Source organism: Microtus oregoni, unplaced genomic scaffold (assembly GCF_018167655.1).
Source record: "Microtus oregoni isolate MIOR12 unplaced genomic scaffold, Mior012 000014F_ref0000157, whole genome shotgun sequence".
Classification (NCBI taxonomy): domain Eukaryota; kingdom Metazoa; phylum Chordata; class Mammalia; order Rodentia; family Cricetidae; genus Microtus; species Microtus oregoni.
The window spans coordinates 37020039-37044426 of NW_024543073.1; the positions used below are offsets into that span (position 1 = coordinate 37020039).

General features: G+C 35.9%; 1 protein-coding gene across 3 annotated transcripts in view; it reads right to left on the minus strand.

Moving 5' to 3' along the window:
* Mctp1 (multiple C2 and transmembrane domain containing 1) overlaps window positions 1-24388 on the minus strand; it is a 573552-nt gene that overhangs the window by 202238 nt on the left and 346926 nt on the right. For 2 of the 3 annotated variants that reach the window (XM_041663341.1, XM_041663342.1), the window contains exon 6: window positions 16686-16724. The exons of the other annotated variant lie outside the window; for it this stretch is intronic. In XM_041663341.1, coding sequence (XP_041519275.1) covers window positions 16686-16724 — 39 coding nt within the window. The remainder of the gene's footprint in view (window positions 1-16685; window positions 16725-24388) is intronic. 3 annotated transcript variants of the gene reach the window in all.

A 24388-nucleotide genomic window follows, 5' to 3' on the forward strand; every position in this document is an offset into this window, starting at 1 on the left:
TGTAGACATCTATATTCTCACTGTAGTTAATAACAGTTACTAGTTACATTCCATAAAATACAAAATAGTGTCAGGATATACCCCCTCAGTCTATATTCAGATTTTAAAAACTAAAAGCAAAACCAATCTGTGTAGATGTAGCATATGACTGAGGAAACACAGTCCAGTCTTCTCTCTGCTATGTACAAGTGACCCTTGGGTTTTGTTACCCTGATTGTGTTACCTGTGCAAATCCTAATCCTTCCAAATGAGACCCAGATCCTGCAGACTGAAGAGAAAAGCATGGCTCGTGGGCTTCAATGAGCCATGTACAGAAACAGCTCTGTTCTGTATTCTCAGCACAGAGGCGAGACATGCTTATCTGCGCAGGCCACAGCCAGGAAAAGATAATGCTAGCATAAGATGACTGCTTTGTGCTGCAGAAACTAGGCAGGGGAGCAAGTAGCAACTCAATCAAGACACGACATGCTCTATCCTTTCCTTTCCTACAGAGTTTATTCCAGGGATTTGCAGCCAGATGATGGGGTCCAATGATTGCTTGCAGAAAGCGCCTGGTGCATTGTGTGGCCTGGTGAGAAGTATCTTCCTGCTAATAGAACAAATCCTTCTCTTGAAGATGATTCACAGCCACTGAGGGCCTCAGAGAAACTCCTGGATTTTGTCCTTAATTTTTCTCTCACTGCTTCTTGATTCAATTTATGCTGCCAGGAAGTTCATTATATTCAAGGTGTTTTAACTATTCACTCTAAGTTTGTGGCCAAGTAGATCTCAAACCTTTATTGTTATGTTTAATGTACATCCCAATTAAAAACTATTATATATATTTTAACCATATCCAAATATTAAAACATCCTCATGTATTTACCAATGATACAGGAAAGAAAAATAATAGTCCTTGATTTGACTTACAAGATTTTTCTTTAAAACCTTAAATGGAAATTTATAAATATTCCAAGAGTCTTTTTATATCTGAAATGGAAATGATCTGTGACCTTTTCTGGGGGGAGTATAATATATACTGGAGTTGTTCACGATGTAAGTGCTGGAGTACAGGGTCCCACTCTTGTTTCACATGGTTGATAACGCCTCTTCCCCTTTGTGACAGTCTTTCACACTTCTACTTGACCTGACCATGAGGCACGCCCTGATGTCATCCTGACTGTTCTGCTTTTTCTACACACTTTTCGCCTGTCATAAATCTTTCCTCAATGTTTATGTCTTTCTTGGCATATCCCTGTTCTTTCTGATAAAACATATTTAATCCACTACAATGCTTTTGTATTATGGTTTCTGCAGTTAATTCTCTTATCAGAATCTTAATGCCTGTTCAGTGAAAATCACTGGAGAGAAATAGAAGCGTGTTAACTGTGTGGAAGAGATGAAGAAGGAGAAGCATGCTAACTGTGTGGAAGAGATGAAGAAGGAGAAGCATGCTAACTGTGTGGAAGAGATGAAGTAGAAGCATGCTAACTGTGTGGAAGAGATGAAGAAGGAGAAGCATGCTAACTAACTGTGTGGAAGAGATGAAGAAGTAGAAGCATGCTAACTGTGTGGAAGAGATGAAGAAGGAGAAGCATGCTAACTAACTGTGTGGAAGAGATGAAGAAGCAGAAGCATGCTAACTGTGTGGAAGAGATGAAGAAGCAGAAGCATGCTAACTGTGTGAAAGAGATGAAGAAGGAGAAGCATGCTAACTGTGTGGAAGAGATGAAGAAGGAGAAGCATGCTAACTGTGTGGAAGAGATGAAGAAGGAGAAGCATGCTAACTGTGTGGAAGAGATGAAGAAGGAGAAGCATGCTAACTGTGTGGAAGAAATGAAGAAGTAGAAGCATGCTAACTGTGTGGAAGAGATGAAGAAGGAGAAGCATGCTAACTGTGTGGAAGAGATGTTCAAAATGACCCTTATTTCGTGGGAAGCTAAACGTCTATGATAAAATCTGACCCAATTAGCATAATCTGATTTGAACTCCTATAATGTTTATTGTTTTCAGGAGAAACACGGTGATTGCAATATCCACTGTGTAATGCTCCGTCCTGAGATACATTGTCCTGATGAATTCTAATATTATGCCTTTGGGTAACAAGAATACCTCTGTGTCACTTACGTCTATTATTTTCATTATTTTGCTTTCAAGAAAAGTAAGCTATAAACAGGACTGACATTCCAGCTGCGCAGACTCTCCCTGGATTTAGATTTGCTCAATGTGACTAACTAGTCAATCTGAGACACACATGCTGACCCTTCTAACAGAAATGATGCTGCTTTCCTCACAAAACACATGAGCACTCATTTTCTCTTTTACTAATCTCATTTAAAATTATGTGTGTGCATACATGTATACGTGTGTATGTGTGTGCATGTGAGTACAGTCTCTGTGAAGGAGAGAAGAACAGTTTAGTCATCTGGATATTTTATTACTGGTGTTTGTGAGCTATGGAACTTGGGCACTGGGAACTAATCATGGATTCTCTATAAACGAGTATATATTCTTAACTACTGAGCCATCTCTTTAGTTGCTATTTAATTAAATTTTTAAAATAAGTTTTACTTTTTGAGATAATAAAAAGCTAGACAATTTTCCCCTTCCTTTACCGTCCCTCATACCCTCCCATGTACCTCCATTCTCCCTCACACTCATGACCTCTTTTTCTTTAATTGATGCTGTGTGTGTGTGTGTGTGTGTGTGTGAGAGAGAGAGAGAGAGAGAGAGAGAGAGAGAGATTTCATGCATATATGTGTCTGAGTATTCTTAAATACATAAATATAACCTCAGTCTCTATAATGTTAACTTCTCTGTATGTTTTCAAGGCTTACTATTTTGCATTGGACAATCAGTTGGGGGCTCTTCCCTGGGGAAGACCATTTCTCCAACTCTCAGCATTCCTTAGTTGCTTGCAGTTCTTTGTCTAGGGTTAAAGCCTCATGACCGCCCCCTGTCCATTTTGGTTGTCTATTGGTTTCATCCTTGTTCATGTTCTGTTTAGGCAGCTATGTTGGTGAGACTTCCTGGGAGTGGTTTCCAACATTCCTAGAAAACACTCTCACAGAAAACTTCCCAGTCCTCTGGCTCTTACAATCTTTCTGCCCCTTCTGCAATGATCCCTGAGTCTTAGGTATTAGAGATGTCTTGGATAGGAATCATTTTGAACTAGGTTCCACAACTCTGCGTTTTGATTGGTTGTGGTTTTCTTTCATGGTTTACATCTGTTTCAAAGATAAGTTTGGAGAAGATGTCCTTTGTTAACTTTAATAGTTACCTTACAAATGAATGAGTTTTGTTATACCTTTTTATACTGTACACTCCATATTCAAATTTTATTTATATTTCAGCTGTTTGGAGTCTTTTTGCATATTTGAACATGTTCAGGGAAAACATCTTTTCAAATGTATCTCTAAAACGTTCATGAAAATACCAACACTTCATGGGCAGAGAGATATGGGGCCAGTTATCAGAGTGACTTTTGATGTCATTATGTGAGATGTTTCTCAGCCTAGACTTGATTATCAAACACTTCTTCAATAATGAGAAACTGTTTTCACAGGGCATTTCCTTGGCTAGACACCCAAATGGAAGCCCTGTCGCTACTCATTCTTCCAAACATTTCTTTCTTTTTTTTTTGATTTCTTTTTTTCTTTTTTATTTATTTATTTATTTATTTATTTATTTAGGATTTCTGGCTCCTCCCCGCACCCGCTTCCCATTTCCCTCCCCCTCCCCCAATCAAGTCCCCCTCCCTCATCTGCTCGAAGAGCAATCAGGGTTCCCTGACCTGTGGGAAGCCCAAGGACTGCCCACCTCTATCCAGGTCTCGTAAGGTAAGCATCCAAACTGCCTAGGCTCCCACAAAGCCAGTACGTGCAGTAGGACCAAGAACCCCACTGCGATTGTTCTTGAGCTCTCATTATTCCTCATTGTCCGCTATGTTCAGCTAGTCCGGATTTATCCCATGCTTTTGTAGACCTAGGCCAGCTGGCCTTGGTGAGTTCCCGATAGAACATCCCCATTGTCTCAGTGTGTGGGTGCACCCCTCGTGCTCCTGAGTTCCTTGCTCGTGCTCCCTCTCCTTCTGCTCCTGATTTGGACCATGAGATTTCTGTCCGGTGCTCCCTTGGGGGTCTCTGACTCTGTCTCCTTTCATCGCCTGATGAAGGTTAATATTCATGAGGATGCCTATGTGTTTGTCTTTGGATTCACCTTCTTATTTAGCTTCTCTAGGAACATGAATTATAAGCTCAATGTCCAACCCTGCAACTGACAAAGGTCTGATATCCAAAATATATAAAGAACTCAAGAAACTAGACCGCAAAAGGCTAATCAACCCAATTATAAAATGGGGCACTGAGCTGAACAGAGAATTCTCAACAGAAGAACTTCAAATGGCCAAAAGACACTTAAGGTCATGCCCAACTTCCTTAGCGATCAGGGAAATGCAAATCAAGACAACTTTAAGATACCATCTTACACCTGTCGGAATGGCTAAAATAAAAAACACCAATGATAGCCTTTGCTGGAGAGGTTGTGGAGAAAGGGGTACACTCACCCATTGCTGGTGGGAATGCAAACTTGTGCAACCACTTTAGAAGCAGTGTTTTGGTTTCTCAGGAAATTCGGGATCAACCTACCCCTGGATCCAGCAATACCACTCTTGGGAATATACCCAAGAGAGGCCCTATCATACAACAAAAGTATATGCTCAACTATGTTCATGGCAGCATTGTTTGTAATAGCCAGAACCTGGAAACAACCTAGATGCCCTTCAACAGAAGAATGGATGAAGAAAGTATGGAATATATACATATTAGAGTATTACTCAGCAGTAAAAAACAAGGACTTCTTGAATTTTGCATACAAATGGATGGAAATAGAAAACACTATCCTGAGTGAGGTAAGCCAGACCCAAAAAGAGGAACATGGGATGTACTCACTCATATTTGGTTTCTAGCCAAACATTTATTTCTAAAGAGAAAAATGTTGCTCCTGCTCACATCCTCAGGGCTCTTCAGGGAAACGACATCACTGCTCTGGGCCTTAGCTTCCTCATTGGCAGGATACATGTCCCTTAAGAAGTTTGCCTTTTGTTCAATTAATGTGTCACTACTTAACGTTCTGTGCCCAGAAGAGATCTCACCACTGTATCTTGGGTGCCAAAAAGCTATAATTTAAACCTACACATTTGTTCTAAAATCAGATACTTCAAGAAATAGAGAAAGGTTATTGAGGAATATTGGGAGAAGGAAGAATGGAACCAAGTGGGAGACTAATTTGGAAACAACAGAGCATAGAGAAGTTGAAGGAGCCCTGTAGAAGGGAGCATGGAAAAGGTAGTAATTACAGTACTGGTCCTCGTGAATCTTGACTTCAAATTACTTGTCATGTCTGCAGCACAAAGAACAAACTCAAAGCAGAGTAAGTGTCCCAAATTTTGCTCTCAAATAAGCAAAAAGTCCTCTTTCCTTTAAGGATTTAAAGAGGCTAGCCTCTATATTCATGGCAAACCCATGAACGCACAAGAGGAACAAAGACTGTTTTGGCAAAAGTACAGAGTAACATTAGTGAAGGTAACTTCTGTAAAGACAACAGAAAGGAAACAGCACAGCATAACCATTCAGCTGGCTCACGGCAATAAAAGGCTGCGAAAGAGATGTGTGTTGGAGCAGGCAGGATAAGTAGCTGACTGGCTCAGTGGTCAGAGCCCGCCTTCCCACGGAATTTGTGCGAGGAGATACTACAACACATCTCCAAATTCTAAGGGGAAAATGTACTTTTTGAATACAAGTGGTTTGAAATAAAAAAAGAAAATAGCAAAGACTCTAAAATATAATAACTTCCCTGCAATGTCTACAAAATCATGGCCTAAATGGTTTTCCTTTTCTATATTTTGATGAGAGAGAAATTTAAACACAGAGACAGACACACAGGGAGAATGACATGTGACACCTGTAATAAATACCACAGTCGACAAACAGCTGGGAGTAAACAGTCCCCCAAAGAAGCGTGGTCCTGCTCACACATTGACTTGATCTTCGCTTCCAAGACAGTGAGACTATGCATTCTGCTCGTGAGCTGCGATGTCTCTCTTAGTTACACGCGTCTTGGACAGTTAATATAAAGGGTGAGAATGGAATTTGTTTTGTGACTTTTTTTAATGGCCCACATAAATGGCAACAGGAAAAGCATAACTACAGAAAGCAAAATTGAATACAAGGAAAAGAAGAGACACAATGAATGACAATTGTTCCAGAAGAAGGGGAAATGCAACCCAGAGATTTGGGGAATGACAATATAGGGAGACCAAACATCTCCCCGAGGTAAGACAGCCCTCACTGGGTGGCTCAAACATGCTCTTAGGCAAGGGGGAAGAACTTCTGGAAGTTTATGCTGATGGTTCAGGGACAGTCTTAAAGCACCATAGGGTCTGGTCATAAACTAGTAAGCGCTGTGCACAGTGCAGTTACATAAGAGGGAAACAGATGGCAGGGTTCAGTCAGCAATGATTAAATCAAATTCTGTGGAAATTCAATATCGTTTTCATTTAAATCAAAAGCAGAGTTAATGCTTACTCATTCGTATTTTTCAAAGAAATAGCAATGACTATTTCTTGTACATCTCCTAGATGTGTTGCTTATAATCACTTTGGTAAGAGTAAACCTTTTAAGAACAGAAAGGTAGCATTAACAAGTCAGTCTTCCGGGGGGAGACAAAGAGCCTCTGTACACTTGCCTCCTTTTCCTGGGAGGTCTGTGGAACTGTAGTGCTTAAAACCTGACTAAACTTACTCCTGCAAAGAACAGCTATGAAGAAAAGTTTTCAGAAGTATCAAATTTCCAATGTTTTTTAAGTGAGGACATAAAAAATTTGTTGATATGACTTAGACTTAAGTCAACAAAGAAGGAAAATGAAAACATCTGTCAGTGAGCCTGCTTTTAGAGCCAGAATTCTTTTTTTTTAATATTTATTTATTTATTATGTATACAATATTCTGTCTGTGTGTATATCTGTAGGCCAGAAGAGGGCACCAGACCCCATTACAGATGGTTGTGAGCCACCATGTGGTTGAAGGAAATTGAACCCAGGACCTTTGGAAGAGTAGGCAATGCTCTTAACCTCTGAGCCATCTCTCCAGCCTAGAGCCAGAATTCTTAATTCCCAATAGCTATTCAGAAATAAAAAAATTAAGAATATTAATATTAAAGCATTTCAAAATTATTCAACATTATCCTCCAAAAGAAAGACTGCACAGAGAGAAGTGAGATTCAAACACTTCATTTTCTGAGAGTTCCTAAAAGCAAACAAATATTTAGCTAAATTTTGAGATATTTTTGAGAATACCTAATTATTGTCAAAATTACAACAAACCAAAACAAAAAGCAAACTAAAGTTAAAAAACCATACATCCAGACACTTTGGATATTTGGAAACTACGGTTTCTTCTCTTGAGTAGACGAGTCTCTTTGTCTTCTTCACTCCTGACGTCATTGAGGGCAAAGTGTGAAGGAGTTTTCTATAGGTTTTAGAGTTCACTTACTGTGCTTAACTGCTCACTAATATATCTCGAGTCTGGTGTTCATGACAGAGAATACAAGTACTAAAGCACATCACACGGTTTTAATATGAAGTAGACAACATTGTTTCTTTTAGTAAAACAATTGTGCTAATCATAGACTATGAGATTGTTTTAAAATACAGAAGCAGAAATCTTATTAATAAAACATTACCTAGTTAAATTCTTTACAAAATTTCTCAAATTTGCTGGTATGATACAATTGTACAATAAATACAATAAAATGACTTCATTAACTTGAGCTCTGAGCTACATCCTCAGCCCTAATTAATTACATTTTAATAAGCTTAAATTTCTTTTCCTTTGGAATGTACAGTGCTTAGTCTGCCCCTGAGTACCAGTTATAATGAAATCATGGAATGCTGATAAGAGTTTGGGGACAGTTCAATTGTAAAACTATCATGAAGAGGAAGAAATCTTGCTGTGCTTTTGTGATAGCAACTAGGATTGTAGTGGTCCAGCATCTTACATCATGTCCAAGGCATAGTAAGGTACTCAATAAATTTTGTTAATTGACTAAGTAATATTTGATTAAAATCTTATATTTTTACCAAACATGAAAAAATAAAGTAGAAAAAGTATTTAATATTTGTCAATATTAATACTTTAAAACTAGACAGAAATGCTTAGTAATCTGTATCTATTTAACCAAATACATTTCTTAATGCAACAAATCACAAATCATGATTTTATAAGTTGCTTGCTTAGAGTTTGGTCAGGTAGCATTGCTTATGGAAAAAATTATGAGGAAAAGGTTTTTCATCTAAAATATCATTTGATCAGTAATAAAGGGCTATGGTTTGTTTACATTTACACTTTATAGTTTTCAGGTGACACACTATCACAGTAGAATCTAATCAATAAAACATCCTCTAAAAACTACACTTATGTTTCAACTATTTTTAAAAACATTACCCTATGTATCAATTCTAATTTATTCATTTATTTATTATTGGTGTGTGTATGTGTGTGTGTGTGTGTGTGTGTGAGAGAGAGAGAGAGAGAGAGAGAGAGAGAGAGAGAGAGAGAGAGTCGTCTGGGAAACCATCTCAGGTCACAAGGCCTGTGGAAATGTGCCCTTACCCATTGAGCTATTTCTCTGGTTCATTATCTTATTATGTAACTTAAAGAATCTGCTGGATTTTAGAGAAGCAGCATGCTTTCTTTTGAATCATTGCTCTTCACTTCGATTTATAAATATTTAAGTAATTGATCCACAAGTGAGGCAATTTTAAAAATAAGGTTGCAGTATCATATTGAGTGTGGGATCCTAGCTGTGTAAGAGCGTTCACTCTACATAAGAGGAAGCCATATCAAAAGTTATATTCCCCAGTGAGTTTAAATCTTAAGTGGAGATAAAGTTTTACCTCTAAATCCAGCACAAAGCAAATATTTAGAGATAATATTAGCTCATTTAAAGCTGTAGGAAGCTATACTAATATTACTTTCTAGTCTTCTTCAGCTAAAAGCAGAGGACACTTACCTAATTGTTGGCTTAGTATACAAAGAAAAAAGCTATTCATGAATTTGGTGGTTGAGGGTATTAATGATAAAGATTTAGGAATAAAAACCCAAACTATTAGGTACATTTAGACCCATCCTAGTCCCTAGGCTTTACTTTTTAGACCCTTCCTAGTCCCTAGGCTGTACTTTTTAGACCCTCCCTAGTCCCTAGGCTGTACTTTTTAGACCCTCCCTAGTAACTAGGCTGTACTTTTTAGACCCTCCCTAGTCCCTAGGCTGTACTTTTTAGACCCTCCCTAGTCCCTAGGCTGTACTTTTTAGGCCATGATTCATTATTTTTATCACTCATCAGTTACAAGTTTTAGTTTATTTTACCACCCACATTCTTATGTAAATTAAGGTCTTTATTTCAAGTAGAATAGTCTACTTATTGCTGTGAACTAATATGAAATTTACAATAGACCAACCCAGAGTAGTTATTATTGGTTACAACAATAACAAAAACAATAAGAAAAAATAATAACAATAGCAACAACATTAATAGAGAAGAAAATTATCATCACAACATCAATAACAATAAAAGTAACACCAATAACAACAATTAAAACAATAAATGCAACAATAGACAATAACTACAGTAATAAGTGTAACAACTGCCACAGTTACAATAGCAGCGGCAGCAAAGCTCTGGCATTATGATGAGCCCTAAACAAAAGCACTGATTTTAATTGGGGGACACAAACCGATCGTGAATTCCGGAGGAGTCAAATCATTGTGTTCATATTAAGTAACACTTCAGTGTCCATAAAACAAGAGACTTCAAAGTGAGGTGGAGCGGCAGTAACAGTGTTAAAATTATAAATCAACATTTAAAAAGAATTGACATCAACTTGATAAAAGACAATTGCCAAAATTATCCTGAATAATGAATGGCTGAACTGCTTCTGTTGAAACTTTTAAATTATCACACTACCAAGTTTTGAACTATTTAGGCTTATTTTTACCTTAAAAATATTTTTGAACTGTAAGTAAATTTCTCTTCAAAGATGAAAAAAATCAAACTACAAGTCAATCATATTTTTACAACAAAAATCTAAAAGATAATTTTTTCTTTATAAAAATAAAAGTCTAATTTTACCTAAACTATTGACTATGAAAATAATTTTAAAACTGTACATAAAATAAATCATAAAAATCTTTTAAGATTTTGTTATCAATTGGAATGATGAATAACTCTCAATCTTTTATTTAAAGTGATACTTTACAATTAGGTCAGTATGCAGATCCTGAAACATAATTCACATTATTGTAATGTAGGAAGTCTTCAAGAATCAAAATAATCACAAGAGAAAAAAAATGTCACCCTAAAATTCAAATGTCAGAATCAAATCAGCATTCTAGATGTTATGATTTTTTTATATGCACGTGACAAATTTCTTTTCATTGGTGCAATTTCAGACATTTAAGAGATTAGAAATATTTATAAGCTCTTATGCAAATCCATTGCATAAAGAGTCCTGGTCAGATAATAATTGTTCATGAAAATCAGGATCAGGGGATGCTTCCATCCCAGCAATAAACAATGATTTAGAATATTGACTAAGCCTTTGAGTAATCATGTCAACTAGAACTTTTGTAGTAAAGTCCTTGTAAAAGTATGAATTATTTTCATTTGAGTATTTAATGTAATTAAAATGAATAAATTATCTATAATCTATTTATGTCTATCATCTATGTATCATCTCTCTATGTATATCTATCTGTCTACCTACCTATCTATCGGTATGTATGTATCTGTCTGTCTATCTCTCATCTACCATCTATCTACCCATCCGTCCACCATCCATCTACTGACCTATAATCTATTCTTCCACCATGAGTCCACACACATCTCCCTGTCGACTTTCTGCTCCACTAACCTGGAGTCTGATCCATTAGTTCCCCCTTCTAATCAGCTCAGGGAGGAAATTAGTTGGCATTTTATTAACACATCAAAGGGACGTAGGTCAGCTGGCAATCATGCAATAAACATCTTAGATGTGGGACACAAGCTTAGTGGATTCCATCTTGTGCTTACGGGTACATTTTATCCTTTGAATTTAAACCAGATCAACCATATCCACTCCAGAAAGATTCACAACATTTATAAGTTCACCAAAAGCAATAAAATAAATGTAATGTTACGGTTATAGAAAATCTGTTATTATGAGTTAAAGTACAAAAATCTAATCAGGGAAGCCTGATTGCTCTTTGAGCAGATGAGGGAAGGGGACTTGATCGGGGGAGGGGGAGGGAAATGGGAAGCGGTTGTGGGGACGAAGCAGAAATCCTTAATAAATAAATAAATTAAAAAAAAATCTAATTTTATGTCTACTGGGAAATATTGTCAAAACATCAAGGAAAAATCATTTCAATGTAAGATCTAACTATGACTTCATATACTTCTTGGAATAATCAAATATCATGCTAATATAATGTTTATAAAATATATAAACTTGTTACAAATGTAATAACTGAGGTCCAAATACATGCTGAATAATAGAACGCCTCATTGCCGGTCATCATTTGCTCACTGTTGACATTTTAGAATCCCAGAACAATTAATTCTGATAGAGGTTATTATTTTATAGTATTTTTAAAAAGAGTTGCTAATAATAATATAGCCCAAGTAAGGAATTTAAATGAAAGTTTGTTTCCTTCAAAACACATAAGCGTTTCCCATGTTCAAAGACATGTACATATAATTATAAATGGTGTGTTAAAGTAGAAGCACCGTGACCACTCAGCTGAGAAAGTCTCCTCCCAATAGTCTCCATTCATTACTACCTTTTCCTCATCTTTAGAATCACCTGTTTATCAGCAAATGATGTCTTAGTAAAAAGACCCCATAATCACTAATTAATATCTTTTTCATCATATCTATGTGTGATGTTTAAAACTGTGCTCATCTGTTTCTGTCCCCTACTTAAAACAGTTACAAGTCGCTGATGAATTTTTAATGTGTCATGCAAGGGACCAGGTTAACTATGCCCTGCAGTCTTATGGAGCTCAGTATTCCCAAGTAAAAATTCATGATATCTTTGCCTGAAGTCTTATTAAAATTGCTTCATTCAACCAATGGGTAAAGTATTTCATTAAAATCATGCTAAGTGATTATAATAAAAAATCTTTGTAAGAAGATGTATTACTAAAAGATATGTAGGCTGTCATATAACAGATCTAGTAATGAGATACCACCAGAATAATCTACATTATATTATTCTAAGAACAGAATTTTAAAGAAAACAACTAAAATTGTTATAGTTAGAATTTTGACAAATATATCTCTATATAATTACAACAGCATTTTCTTTTTAAAAATAATATTTTGAGCCGGGCCGTGGTGGCGCACGCCTTTAATCCCAGCACTTGGGAGGCAGAGGCAGGCAGATCTCTGTGAGCTCGAGACCAGCCTGGTCTACAAGAGCTAGTTCCAGGACAGGCTCCAAAACCACAGAGAAACCCTGTCTCGAAAAATCAAAAAAAAAAAAATTTGATTTGCTCTTTGAAAATTTCACACATGCATACAATATATTTTAATCCTCACCAACCTGTCACTACCTATGGTGCTAACTGCCCCCAGAACTTCCCCAACACATCTCCCTTCCAACTTTGTGTCTTTTTTAATTACTTTCTCACAGACTCCAATTAGAGTTGGCCTAGTGCATGGGCGTGGCTGTCCACTTGACTCAGAAGGTACACCTACAAAGAAAAGCCACTCACACTCAGAAGTAATCAACTGCCAGTAGCACTTCAGCTAAAGGTTAAGTAAAGCTAAATACTGTAGCAATATTCTTCAGATAATGGAAGTAATTTATTGAAAACATATGTTCATTATTTTTTATAAGGTAAGTTCTCACTGTATACCACAGGCTGCTTGGAAACCATAATTCTGCCCCATCCACCAACAGGCTTAGCAGTAACTTGCTTATCATTACTCATCGTGACCACAGGTAAACTCTCCTCTTAGCAGTAACTTGCTTATCATTACTCATCATGACCACAGGTAAACTCTCCTCTTAGCAGTAACTTACTCATCATTACTCATCGTGACCACAGGTAAACTCTCCTCTTAGCAGTAACTTGCTTATCATTACTCATCATGACCACAGATAAACTCTCCTCTTAGCAGTAACTTACTCATCATTACTCATCGTGACCACAGGTAAACTCTCCTCTTAGCAGTAACTTGCTTATCATTACTCATCGTGACCACAGATAAACTCTCCTCTTAGCAGTAACTTACTCATCATTACTCATCATGACCACAGATAAACTCTCCTCTTAGCAGTAACTTACTCATCATTACTCACCATGACCACAGATAAACTCTCCTCTTACTCATCATTACTCATCGTGACCACAGATAAACTCTCCTCTTAGCAGTAACTTACTCATCATTACTCAACGTGACCACAGATAAACTCGCCTCTTAGCAGTAACTTACTCATCATTACTCATCGTGACCATAGATAAACTCTCCTCTTAGCAGTAACTTACTCATCATTACTCATCGTGACCACAGATAAACTCACCTCTTAGCAGTAACTTACTCATCATTACTCATCGTGACCACAGATAAACTCTCCTCTGGGTTAAACACATGCATGCACAGCCGGCCAACAGAGACAATTATTTCATTTCCATTTTTGTTTTGACCCCATAAAATTTATTCAATATATATATAAAAGCTTCTCTTTTGGTCGCATGGAATATTCTTGATGAATAACTTAACCTTAAATAAATTATCAATGATAGGGTTCTTTTACAGAACAAAGGGCTGAAATAACCCAAAGCATTGCACTTTCCCTGCTGAGCTGCATTTTGTCACATAAAGGGAATGCTTTGACCTGGATGGCTACCCAGCTGTCTGGTTTGGGTAGAGGCTGATTCTCTGCTTTTCTCTAACAACACTCTTTCATTACAGACAAGCATAAGAGGGGTTTAAAGTGTATGTGATGGAAAGTGTAGTTAGTGAGAGACCAAAGTGACCATATTCATGGACGCTATCACACTCAGAAGAGACGCTGTGGAATTAACTATTGGCTGATTTGCATGCACTTGAAATCTTGTCCTTACTTTGACATCTTGCTCTTCACAGATACCTGGAGGTGCATTTTCTCCACTTTTATAATGTGATAACAATTGACTTATAATAATCAAGAGGCTTGTCTTGAATATTTTGAGGTCCCTGTCTTCTGGAGCACTGTTCTATTATTTCAATAGTATATACTGTTTCACAACATGTAAGTACCACAAATATTTCCACGAGAGTCTCTGACAGAGGTGTGGCAAATAATATGAACAAAATATGAATAAAAACCTTATCGCCCAAAGTGAAGTGACAAGCAGGTACTTAGACAACAGGAAATTTTATGAGCTGTGTACAAGATGTTCACGTTACAAAAGGAACACCAGTGGAGTGACTCTCATGTCATCGTTGGTGTTCAAAGACAAACTTCAGATTGAAGTCTTGCCCTGAGGATGACAGATGATCTCATTCCTGCAAACTACAACTCCAGAGGAGAAAATTGTTTGTGTCTATAGGAAAAGCCAATGGTGAGCATGGTAACCACTAAAAATACCAGTGCTTGTATTTGAGTATGATTCAACCATATTCTTTCTAAACTCAAGAGAAAACTTCTCCTATTAAGGCCCAGATTTTAAGGAGAAGACCACAGCTTAAACACCCAGAGCCTACTTGCCCACCCCTTAGCTCTTAAACTCCGCTGCTTGGAGGAAAAGATTCAGAAACAGTGCCAACTTGGGAGGTGCATGAAGACCAGCAAAGTAGGTAATAATTACAAATGTGAAATTTCCCATGAATTTTTTAGTACAACACTGTACTTTTATAACACTTTCTGGTGAATATGGAAAGTGTTTTAAGGCAGAGTAAAAATCTGAATGAATTAACAAGTGCTCATTATATTCTCATAGAAAAAACCAAAATGAGTGAGCTGATTTCAACTCGCTCAGCATTTAGAATCTCTATGAAAATGTACCAAGTTAAAAATTCCCTTAGTCTAATATTAACACCTGTACTGAATATAATCTGTCAACTACTCAAGTGAGTGCTGAATTAGACACAGGCATTTTTCATCTGTGGTGGCAAATTTTCAATGTTTAAATTGATAGTTAACTATAAAACATTAAGAATTTTATATATAAAAGATTCAAGGAAATTATGTGGATTTATATTTACTTTATCACTAATTAATTAAACAAATTAAATGTCCTATAAAAATCTGTCTACCATCTATCTATCTATCTGAATGTATGTTAGAATGGTTCCTTCTCTCAAGCCAAACCTGGCTTTTACTTCTTTCCCCTCAGCCCTTTAAGTGCTGGGATTTCAGGGATTAAGTGCCTTTCAATACACACAGCCAAAAATGATACTTCTATTCTCTCTTCATATTTCAATAAAACATACAATTCATATTCATTAATGCCAAATACTATGTAATACCAGTTCTAGTTAAACTCATTTGGAAGATGATGGGTTAGTAGGTTTTCACACAAAAATATCATCATAGAGTCACAGGATGGGGAAAGTCTTATGTACATTTTAGAATCAACACATGTCATATAATATTAATTCTAAAGTACAGATACAGCAATAAACAGTTCAACCATTTTTTTAAGTCTTTAAAGTTTTATTTTGCCTAGTGAAACAGTGGACAGGTGGCTTTCTCCAGCATGTGCTTCTTGAGAGGTCTTAGGGTGAGTTAACTCTTGGTTATCAGCAGAGACAGAACTGGAGAGTAACGTGAGACATCACAGCGAACATAAAAAATGTTTATTATACATATGTTCTTAATTCCCAGTAAAAGGAAAGGAAAATGATGAAGTTGAATAACAACTCAAGAGCATGATTTATCAGAATGAAAGAAGAAAGATTGCCAGTGTTCCAGGGTCTAAAAAAATCAGAATTATTAAAAGGAATATTGACCTTTTAAGTAAAAAATTGAATAGAAGTCATTTTAACCAAGGAAATCTGTTTATTTTTTTTTCAAAGTATGGTCATAGAAAAGTCCAGTTTCATGATAGGTATCTATGCTCATGAGTGATGCCGTCGCCAAAGATACTGACATCACCAAAGCTGCTTGTGTCTTGAATATACGGTATATGGAAAGCTCAGGGCATTTCCAGAGTCACCACGCCTCTCACGCCAGAAGTGAGACAAGGTACTAAGGGAGAACTGTCCTCAAGTTTCAATGACACAAGGACTTTTGAGTTTAGAAAGCCGAATACTTAATTTTCTGTGAACAAACCAGAAAGTTTCCTGGCTACTTCTGTTGGAGCCGTCCCAGCCCTGGTCTCGTCACTTACATCCTGGAGCAGAGTGATTTTGTAGACCCTGTGGTGCAGAGTGGAGACTGAGGCAGAGAATGAGGCTGAGGAGTGGCTAGAGAGAAGCCGAACAACGCTTGGAGCACTCTGCCACCGTGAGATTTCTGAGACTTAGAAAGCGTCGCATGATTGGCTTAGAGTTTATGGGAGGGAAAAGAGCAACTGGCAGTGATGAAACTTTGTGGGATAGCTGGGGAAATGAGAGGAACTTGAAGCAGCTAATAGTCTTCTCCACAAGGAAAGTTGAAGATCACATGCTAAGAATTACCTTACTGGATCTTTTCCAACTCTTCCTCCTTAGCATAGTCTGTGAATGAAATAAAGCACTTCATTATCTTTCATCCAGCACAGAGCAGGGCAGCCTTGTTTTTAGGGGATATGTAACATTTATTAGCCCGTTAAATAGCAAAATGTTTCTAGTAATAACTACACAAGACTGCTTCACACACACACACACACACACATACACAGAGGGGTGGGGGCGGGAATGAGGGCTCAAGCAGTTTCTTTCTGGTTCAAAGATCACTTGCATTATTCTTTGTATAAAGAGGCGAGACAGTATATTTTAAGTATAATGGAATGCTTGGAATTGAAATAAGTTAATTCCAAAGCAAAAATACAAATTGAGTTTCATGATTTATAATTGTCCTTTTAGGAGGTGAGGGTTGAGGGTATACCTTGACTTAATTGGCCATATAGCATTTTTTCTTCAACTTTTATATCTAAGGCCTGTTGCTTTGGGCATATTTTAGAGACATTTATATATTTAGTAATTTTTAACTAAATCTTTGTCTCCAATGTTTCCAACTCAGGAAAAGGCTGCTTAATTGTTTTTTTTTCTAAAATATATCCTTTATAATATTGTGAGGTTGGCTTGGCTAAATGTCTTAATTAAACTTCTGGAGATTGTTACAAGTGCTTAAGAATACTGGACTCTTGTATTTGCATAAAGTAAAACACAACGCTTCCCAAATTTAAATAATTTTCCCATTTATTATTAAACATTTCCTTTAAGCACCTATATATAAACTTTCCTCTTTGCCCTACCATGCCTTATGGTTGTGGTTGAGACAAATAAAGAGGAAAGTAGAGAATGTTTGGGGGAAAAACTGTGGCTTCTGTGTTAGGGGCGACATCAATGTCAAGAGCTCCATCTCTTTCATCAGAATGCACTATGAAGAAGGTCCGTTCTTGAAAGCACTCATGCCTTGTTAAAAAAACATGATAAAAAGTACTTTCTCATAAGACTAAGCCATCCTTTGACCCGAAGTTGGAGAATGGAATTATGTAGCAACTTTAGGGTAGGAAATAGGAGAATTGTAACATTCACAAAAATATATTGCTTTTATTTTCTCTATTGACATGAAAGAATGATGTATTTCCAAAGGTTATAAAAATTCACCTCCCTGATATTCAAGGAAAGAACAAAGTGGTGTTACCAAATACTACAAAAAAGATAGTTTATATTTTCTAAGTGCTAAAGTATAATTCAGTTTGTAGCAACATATCCAACTATTAGTTTGAAAGGAGACATGGTGAACACCTAATAGACTATTGATGCTGGATTATTGCTATTGATGTTAGGTGAATGATTGTCATCACCACTGACCATCACCAATAAAAATAACATGATCACCTCCTCCACATCACCAAAGGTCATGTGCAACCAAATTCTTCAGTGGTTAGTCATATCTACAAGAGATCCCCAAGCAAGAGTCCCATGATTAAGGTTTGACTTTGTCAGAAGAGTCTCAGTGCATTTGATCATGGCAATTTTGAGTCAAAACAAATGAAAACAATTAGAATAAAGAAATAAAGATTACAATACCTTAACTAGTGGTTATTTATCAATACCATTAAGCATCTAAGGATCTTATAAAATCAGTTCCATAAGAAGTATTAGGCTGTGAAAGTAGTAAGAAGTGTGGACTCTCATGGAAAAACTTGACATTTAGGGACACGTGTTTCTGGACAGAGCAACAAAAGCAGTGCAAACAGTAACTTCTGAGCTAGAAAACAAAACAAAACACAGCTCTGGCTTTTGATGTCTCTCAAATTTTGGTGGTATTTTTCAAACAGGGAGGATAATATGAGAAAAACAGCATGATTTGGCAGCTACAGGTCCAGTTCATTCTCCCGAATCAGTATCAAGAGTTCTGCTATAGATCAAGTGACTGTCACAATGGCCCCAAATTTTATAACAAAAGTTCTGCCTTGTTAGCTTATCAACTGATTAAATGTCACACATAAAAGTTTTTTCTTCTTTTGGGGGTACTTGGGTTAAGGAAGGCTCAATTATAGTAATTCAGTAGAAAAGTCAAAATAAAAACAAATGAAGTTAAGAGATGGATTATTACTCTTGCCATCTTTCCTACTATGAGATCTATTAAAGAAGAAATGTTATTTGGGGGAATGTTAAGAATAAAAGACAAAGTAAATTCTAGAAATATAAGATTTAAATCTCATTCTATGATTGTACTTCAGCAGAGAAACATATCAGTTAGGTTTCAAGGTGTCAGTGCTTATTACTAGAGCACCATTTTGGTTCTTCATTAGCAACTCAGTCTTACTTGAAGCCTAAATAAGGAATAAGTGACATAAAAAATGTGGTCAATGATAGAATTGTAAAAGCAACTACTTTAAAAAGATTTAAAATTCCATTTTAACTTTCTTTTGTTAGAATTTTAGCCTATTATTCTGCTAATATGCATACAAAAAAGCACAAATAGTACACAATCTTACAGAACATATACAGTCAACAATTCACAAATAAACATGTTTTCAAACATTGTATAAAAGTTATAAGACACCAAAATTAAACTAAAGTATAAAAATTGTTTGTTTTTAACTCATCAAAGGCCATCTAGTATTAATTCATATGTTTCTGGGGATTTTCTAATTTTCAGCCCTAGCCAAGCAATGTGTAGGTCTGTTTATGTTATCTAAGAGAGCATGTAATGCAAATGAACTCACTTTTATGTCACAAATTCTCCAATGAAGAAAGCTGTGGATTGAACTCTGCTAGAAAAAGAGCCAGAAAGAACTCAAACATACTGTCAAAATAGGACACACATGTATGTATTACATACGTTTGCAGGTTCAAAACAGGACATACAATCAAAACAGAAATGATAGGTGTGCCAGGCAGCCACCTCGTGCTGCCCATGGAGGCTTTGGCTTCTTATACACACAATGCTGGGGACTCAAAAATAGACGTGCACATATTTGTTCACATCTGGAAATTCTAAAATACATCCAATTATGTATTCATGCTGATTTTTATATTGGCAATGACAAAATACATTTGCTCGCTGTCTTTCCATGCATCTTAAATTGCTGTAATTAGATGCTATGTGTTGACAAAGTTTTAGTAAGTGAGATGATAGGCTATCGAATTTATTCTTTGGATTAACTGATTTCCAGAAGTGGCAATCCACACAAGAAGAAGCCACATTACTCATGGAGTGCATTGTCAGCATGTAAAAGTGTCTACCAAATTTACAAAACAGGTGGTTTGGAAGTCTTAGGTCTCTATGATACTAAGCATTCTGTATTTCCAGTTCTTTCTTACTGTAAGTATTCCACTTCCTACTTGATTGTTAGGACATATTTATTAAGGCTTTTAAAACTGATCTCACCCTTTATTCATTTTAAATTATGTAAAATATTTAGCAAAGTTTTATAAACAGATGAAAATATGTGTGGTTGTAGAACTAAGTTTCTTTTCCAAAAGCCTAAATTAAATTATTTCTGGGCTAGTAAGCAAAGAGAACCTCTTGTGCTGCTGTGTGTGGAGCAGTACCGTCCTCCATTCTCTCATTACACACCATTCCCACTGACAAAGACCATGAAGCATTCCACCACTGACAGTTACAGGATTTGAATCTGAATTCTTTTCTGGATAAATTGTTCTATCTCAATAAATGTTCCTGTGTAATTTGTGCAAGAACAGCATGCCAATTTCACTGAAGTGATATGTTCTATACTCAAAGTGTGGGGAAATTAAAGTTGAAGATATATTGCATTTTTGATTGTTCTTAAACAAGAAATGGCAATTGTGTCCCAGAATATACTTTGCTAATATGAGAACAATACAGCTAAGCATTAAAACAGTAATTTTAAGAATTTACCATACGAAGTTAGATCATTATTTAATCATGACATAATGGAGTTTATAGCAACCACAATGAGTTGGCTATTAAAGTTAAAATAAAAATTACATGAGAATACCCTCCCTGTTCTTTGAAGTATCTCTCTAAATTATCACAGACACACCTCTGCGATATTGAACAGCCACTAGGTATAGGGTGTTAGACTAGGTTTTAAGAGATATCATTCCAAAAACATTTTACAGACTTACAGATGTACTATTATATGTAATAAAATGTACTTATACATATGCCCCTCCTCAAGAGGAAAGTGTCTAAGATGGAGCTGAGACAGATGACACAATGACAGATTGGATTTGGGAGGTAAACTGGAGGAGTTTCAGTGACCAGAAGTCACAATGAGATAATACATGCTGCTGTTGCAAATGTGTTTGTTGGGTGTTTCCATTTATTGTCAGAATAGCTACTACAACAGTTAAAAAGTTAACAGATTTCAAGAACCATGGTAGATAAGCAATAATAATTTTTTAATTCATATACAAACTACACATATTTATAAACCCTGGGATGTTTATGTAAATATATATATATATATTTACATAATTGTTTATATATATATATTTATATATATTTATATATATATATATTTATATATATTTATATATATATTTTTATATATATTAATATATATTAATATATATTAATATATTAATATATTAATTAATTAATATATATTAATCAATATATATTAATATATATATTAATTAATATATAATATATAATATATAATATATATATAATATATAATATATAATATATAATATATAATATATAATATATATAATATATTATATATTATATATTATATAATATATAATAATATATAATATATAATATATATTATATATAATATATTATATATTATATATTATATAATAATATATAATATATAATATATATAATATATATATAAATAATATATATATTAATTAATATGTATATATATAAATGTATATATATATTTATATATATATTTATATATATATATAAATATATAATTTATATATATATATATTTATATATATTTATATATATATTTATATATATTTATATATATATTTATATATATATAAATATATATATATTTACATCATTGTTTAAATCAGCATATCTATCTCTACAAACGGCTATCATTTGGTGGAATATTTAAAATCCTTTTTCTTAGCCCTCTAAAGTGTGCAGCACATTACTAATTGTTACAGTCGCCCTACCGAGCACCACTCCACCAGAAATACTTGCTCCAAACTGTCTCTTTCTCACTGACTAATCTTTCCTATCCTTCTTGCCCAAGAGTTGGTCCCAGTCTCATGCAATCACTGCCGTACTCTCCAGTTCTATGAGACAAACTTGGGTAATTCTAACCAAGAGTGGGATTAGTATGTGTTCCTCATCTCCATTATTGTCCAGTTCCATCTACATTACTGTAAAATCCTGGACTTCATCCTCTTTGGAGTTGACTGCTATTCCACTGTGATTTCTTTTTTTTTTTTTAAAAAAATAGATGTTTACTTGTGAATTTTAAACCTGAGAAAGTACTGTTGATAAATATAACTGGATATAAAGAGCTTGAAAAGGTACCAATAGAATAACTCTTTAGGTAAAATAAAAAGCAAAATCTCAAAAATTTCTATGCATTTATAGGCATACACTTAGAGACTCATATTTCAATATAACATAGGATGTTAGAATACCTGGAATACCAGATCCCAGTAGACTTCCTTATTTTCTCTGTTTAGCTTTTGTCCATCCCCTATCTTGCTCCTGTACTGCCAAGAACATGCCTTTTTGCTGATCACAACCATGAGGATAAGATAGAAACTCTTCTTCCTCCTAGGGTGTGACCAAGGTTGAGGAGTGTCTCAGCCAAAGGCTGACCTTGGTGCTTTCCTGGAGCCCTGGTTTAGTTCTGCCTGAGACATTTGTTTCTCTGAAGAGAAGAGGAACCAGAGGAATTAGTAATAGGATAGAAGAATGCACTATTTCCCAAGTGTTCAGCAGAAAAATCTAACACAAATGGAGACTCTGAAAGTAGAAGGTATGGAGTAAGGCAGTGAACGAAGACAGCAAAGAAATTAATTACTCAAACATAAATAGTCAAAGTAATTTGAGTTATGGAAATAGCATGAAAACTGTCATGTCAAAAGTGAAAACAATGAAGAGGAAGGAAACAAAGAAATTAAATGGGATTTTGATGAATAACTTTTCTATTACTCATTGATTTCCTTCACATTCATGTGTAAGAAGTCACTGACAGTCAGCTCTTAGTTGCTACTTTTTTTTTTCTAGTTAGAAATATTTGGCATCTATGATGTAAGTTTGGGCAGTCACTGAGGTTGGGAGCAGAGTTCAAGTACTGTTGAAATAATGTGAGAAGGTCTTTGTCAATGCTCACATTTCATTCCAAATCAGGAAAACTCAGTAGCTTCTTGGTTGATAGGTTGATAACTAACTCAACCAATCCCTTGAGCCCTCAGGCTGATGCTAGGATATTTAAAATGGTTCTTCTAATGGAGAAACTCTCCTGAATATCCATCGCCCAAATGACCAGAACAGCAGCCACACCATCTAAGTCTCTAGTATTACTTAAAGTGTGTGGTTCAGGGATACATGGGACTTTGGGCAGCAGTTATCTTTATTTATGAAGTGCTGTCCCAAATAAATAGCAGAAAACACCAACACAGGCTGGGCGATGGTGGCACACGCCTTTAATCCCAGTACTCGGGAGGCAGAGGCAGGAGGATCTCTGTGAGTTCGAGGCCAGCCTGGTCTACAAGAGCTAGTTCCAGGACAGGAACCAAAAGCTACGGAGAAACCCTGTCTCAAAAATAAAAAAATAAATAAATAAAAAAAAATAAAAAAAACCCACCAACACAGGAATATTCTATCACCAAATTTTCGCTGCACAATGGCTTCCAAACTGGTCTCCAAGCCTCTATTCTCTTCCTTTAATGCATTTTCTATAGTGTATGAACAGAGATAAGATTATTTTACAGGCATATAAAATCATGTCATTTCCCTTTGCAGACCTTGCCATAATTTTTCCTTGCTATTTGGATACAGGTCACACATCTTACCATGGACCACAGGCCCTCTGCGGTCCAGGCATCTCCCTTGCACCCTCTATCATGGAGCAAGATTCTATCCTCCGTAAGCTCCATTGGCTCTTCAGATCTTGGAATGCAGTGTGCTTCTTCCTCTCTCTTAAGTACTTCTCTTCACAGGTTTTCTTCCTAATTCCTATCGATAGTTCCCACCTCAGTTTCCTCGTGACTTCCTTAGAGAATCCTAGGCCCACATTGATTGGAAAAAATTTCCTAGTTTTGTTTTTGTTTTCCCAAAACTGTGCCCTTTTTTCAGAACACCAAAGTACTTGTCACCTTCTGCTTCTCTCAGTGAGTCACTGGACCCACGTTCTAATGTGTGCTAAATGTCAGCATAGGAACTGCATAGACTTCTGGTGATCATCTGAATTCTTTAAATTATAAAATGAACATTTAGAATGTTCTTCCTAGTTAAGATCCAGTCAACTCGAATTTACTTCCTGATTTGTTGTACTGGTGACTTTTAACTGATGGGCTTTCTCTGTAAATGGCAGAATTTTTTAAGCTGTTTTTCTTCAGCTGTCCTGCTATCTCCACATGAGTACTCACCTAGCTTTACATGTTCTCACAGCAGGGCTGTGTGTACTCATTCACACTGTATTCTCACAGGAGGGCTATGTGTACTCATTCACACTGTGTTCTCACAGCAGAGTTATGTGTACCAATTCACACTGTGTTCTCACAGCAGGTCTGTGTGTACT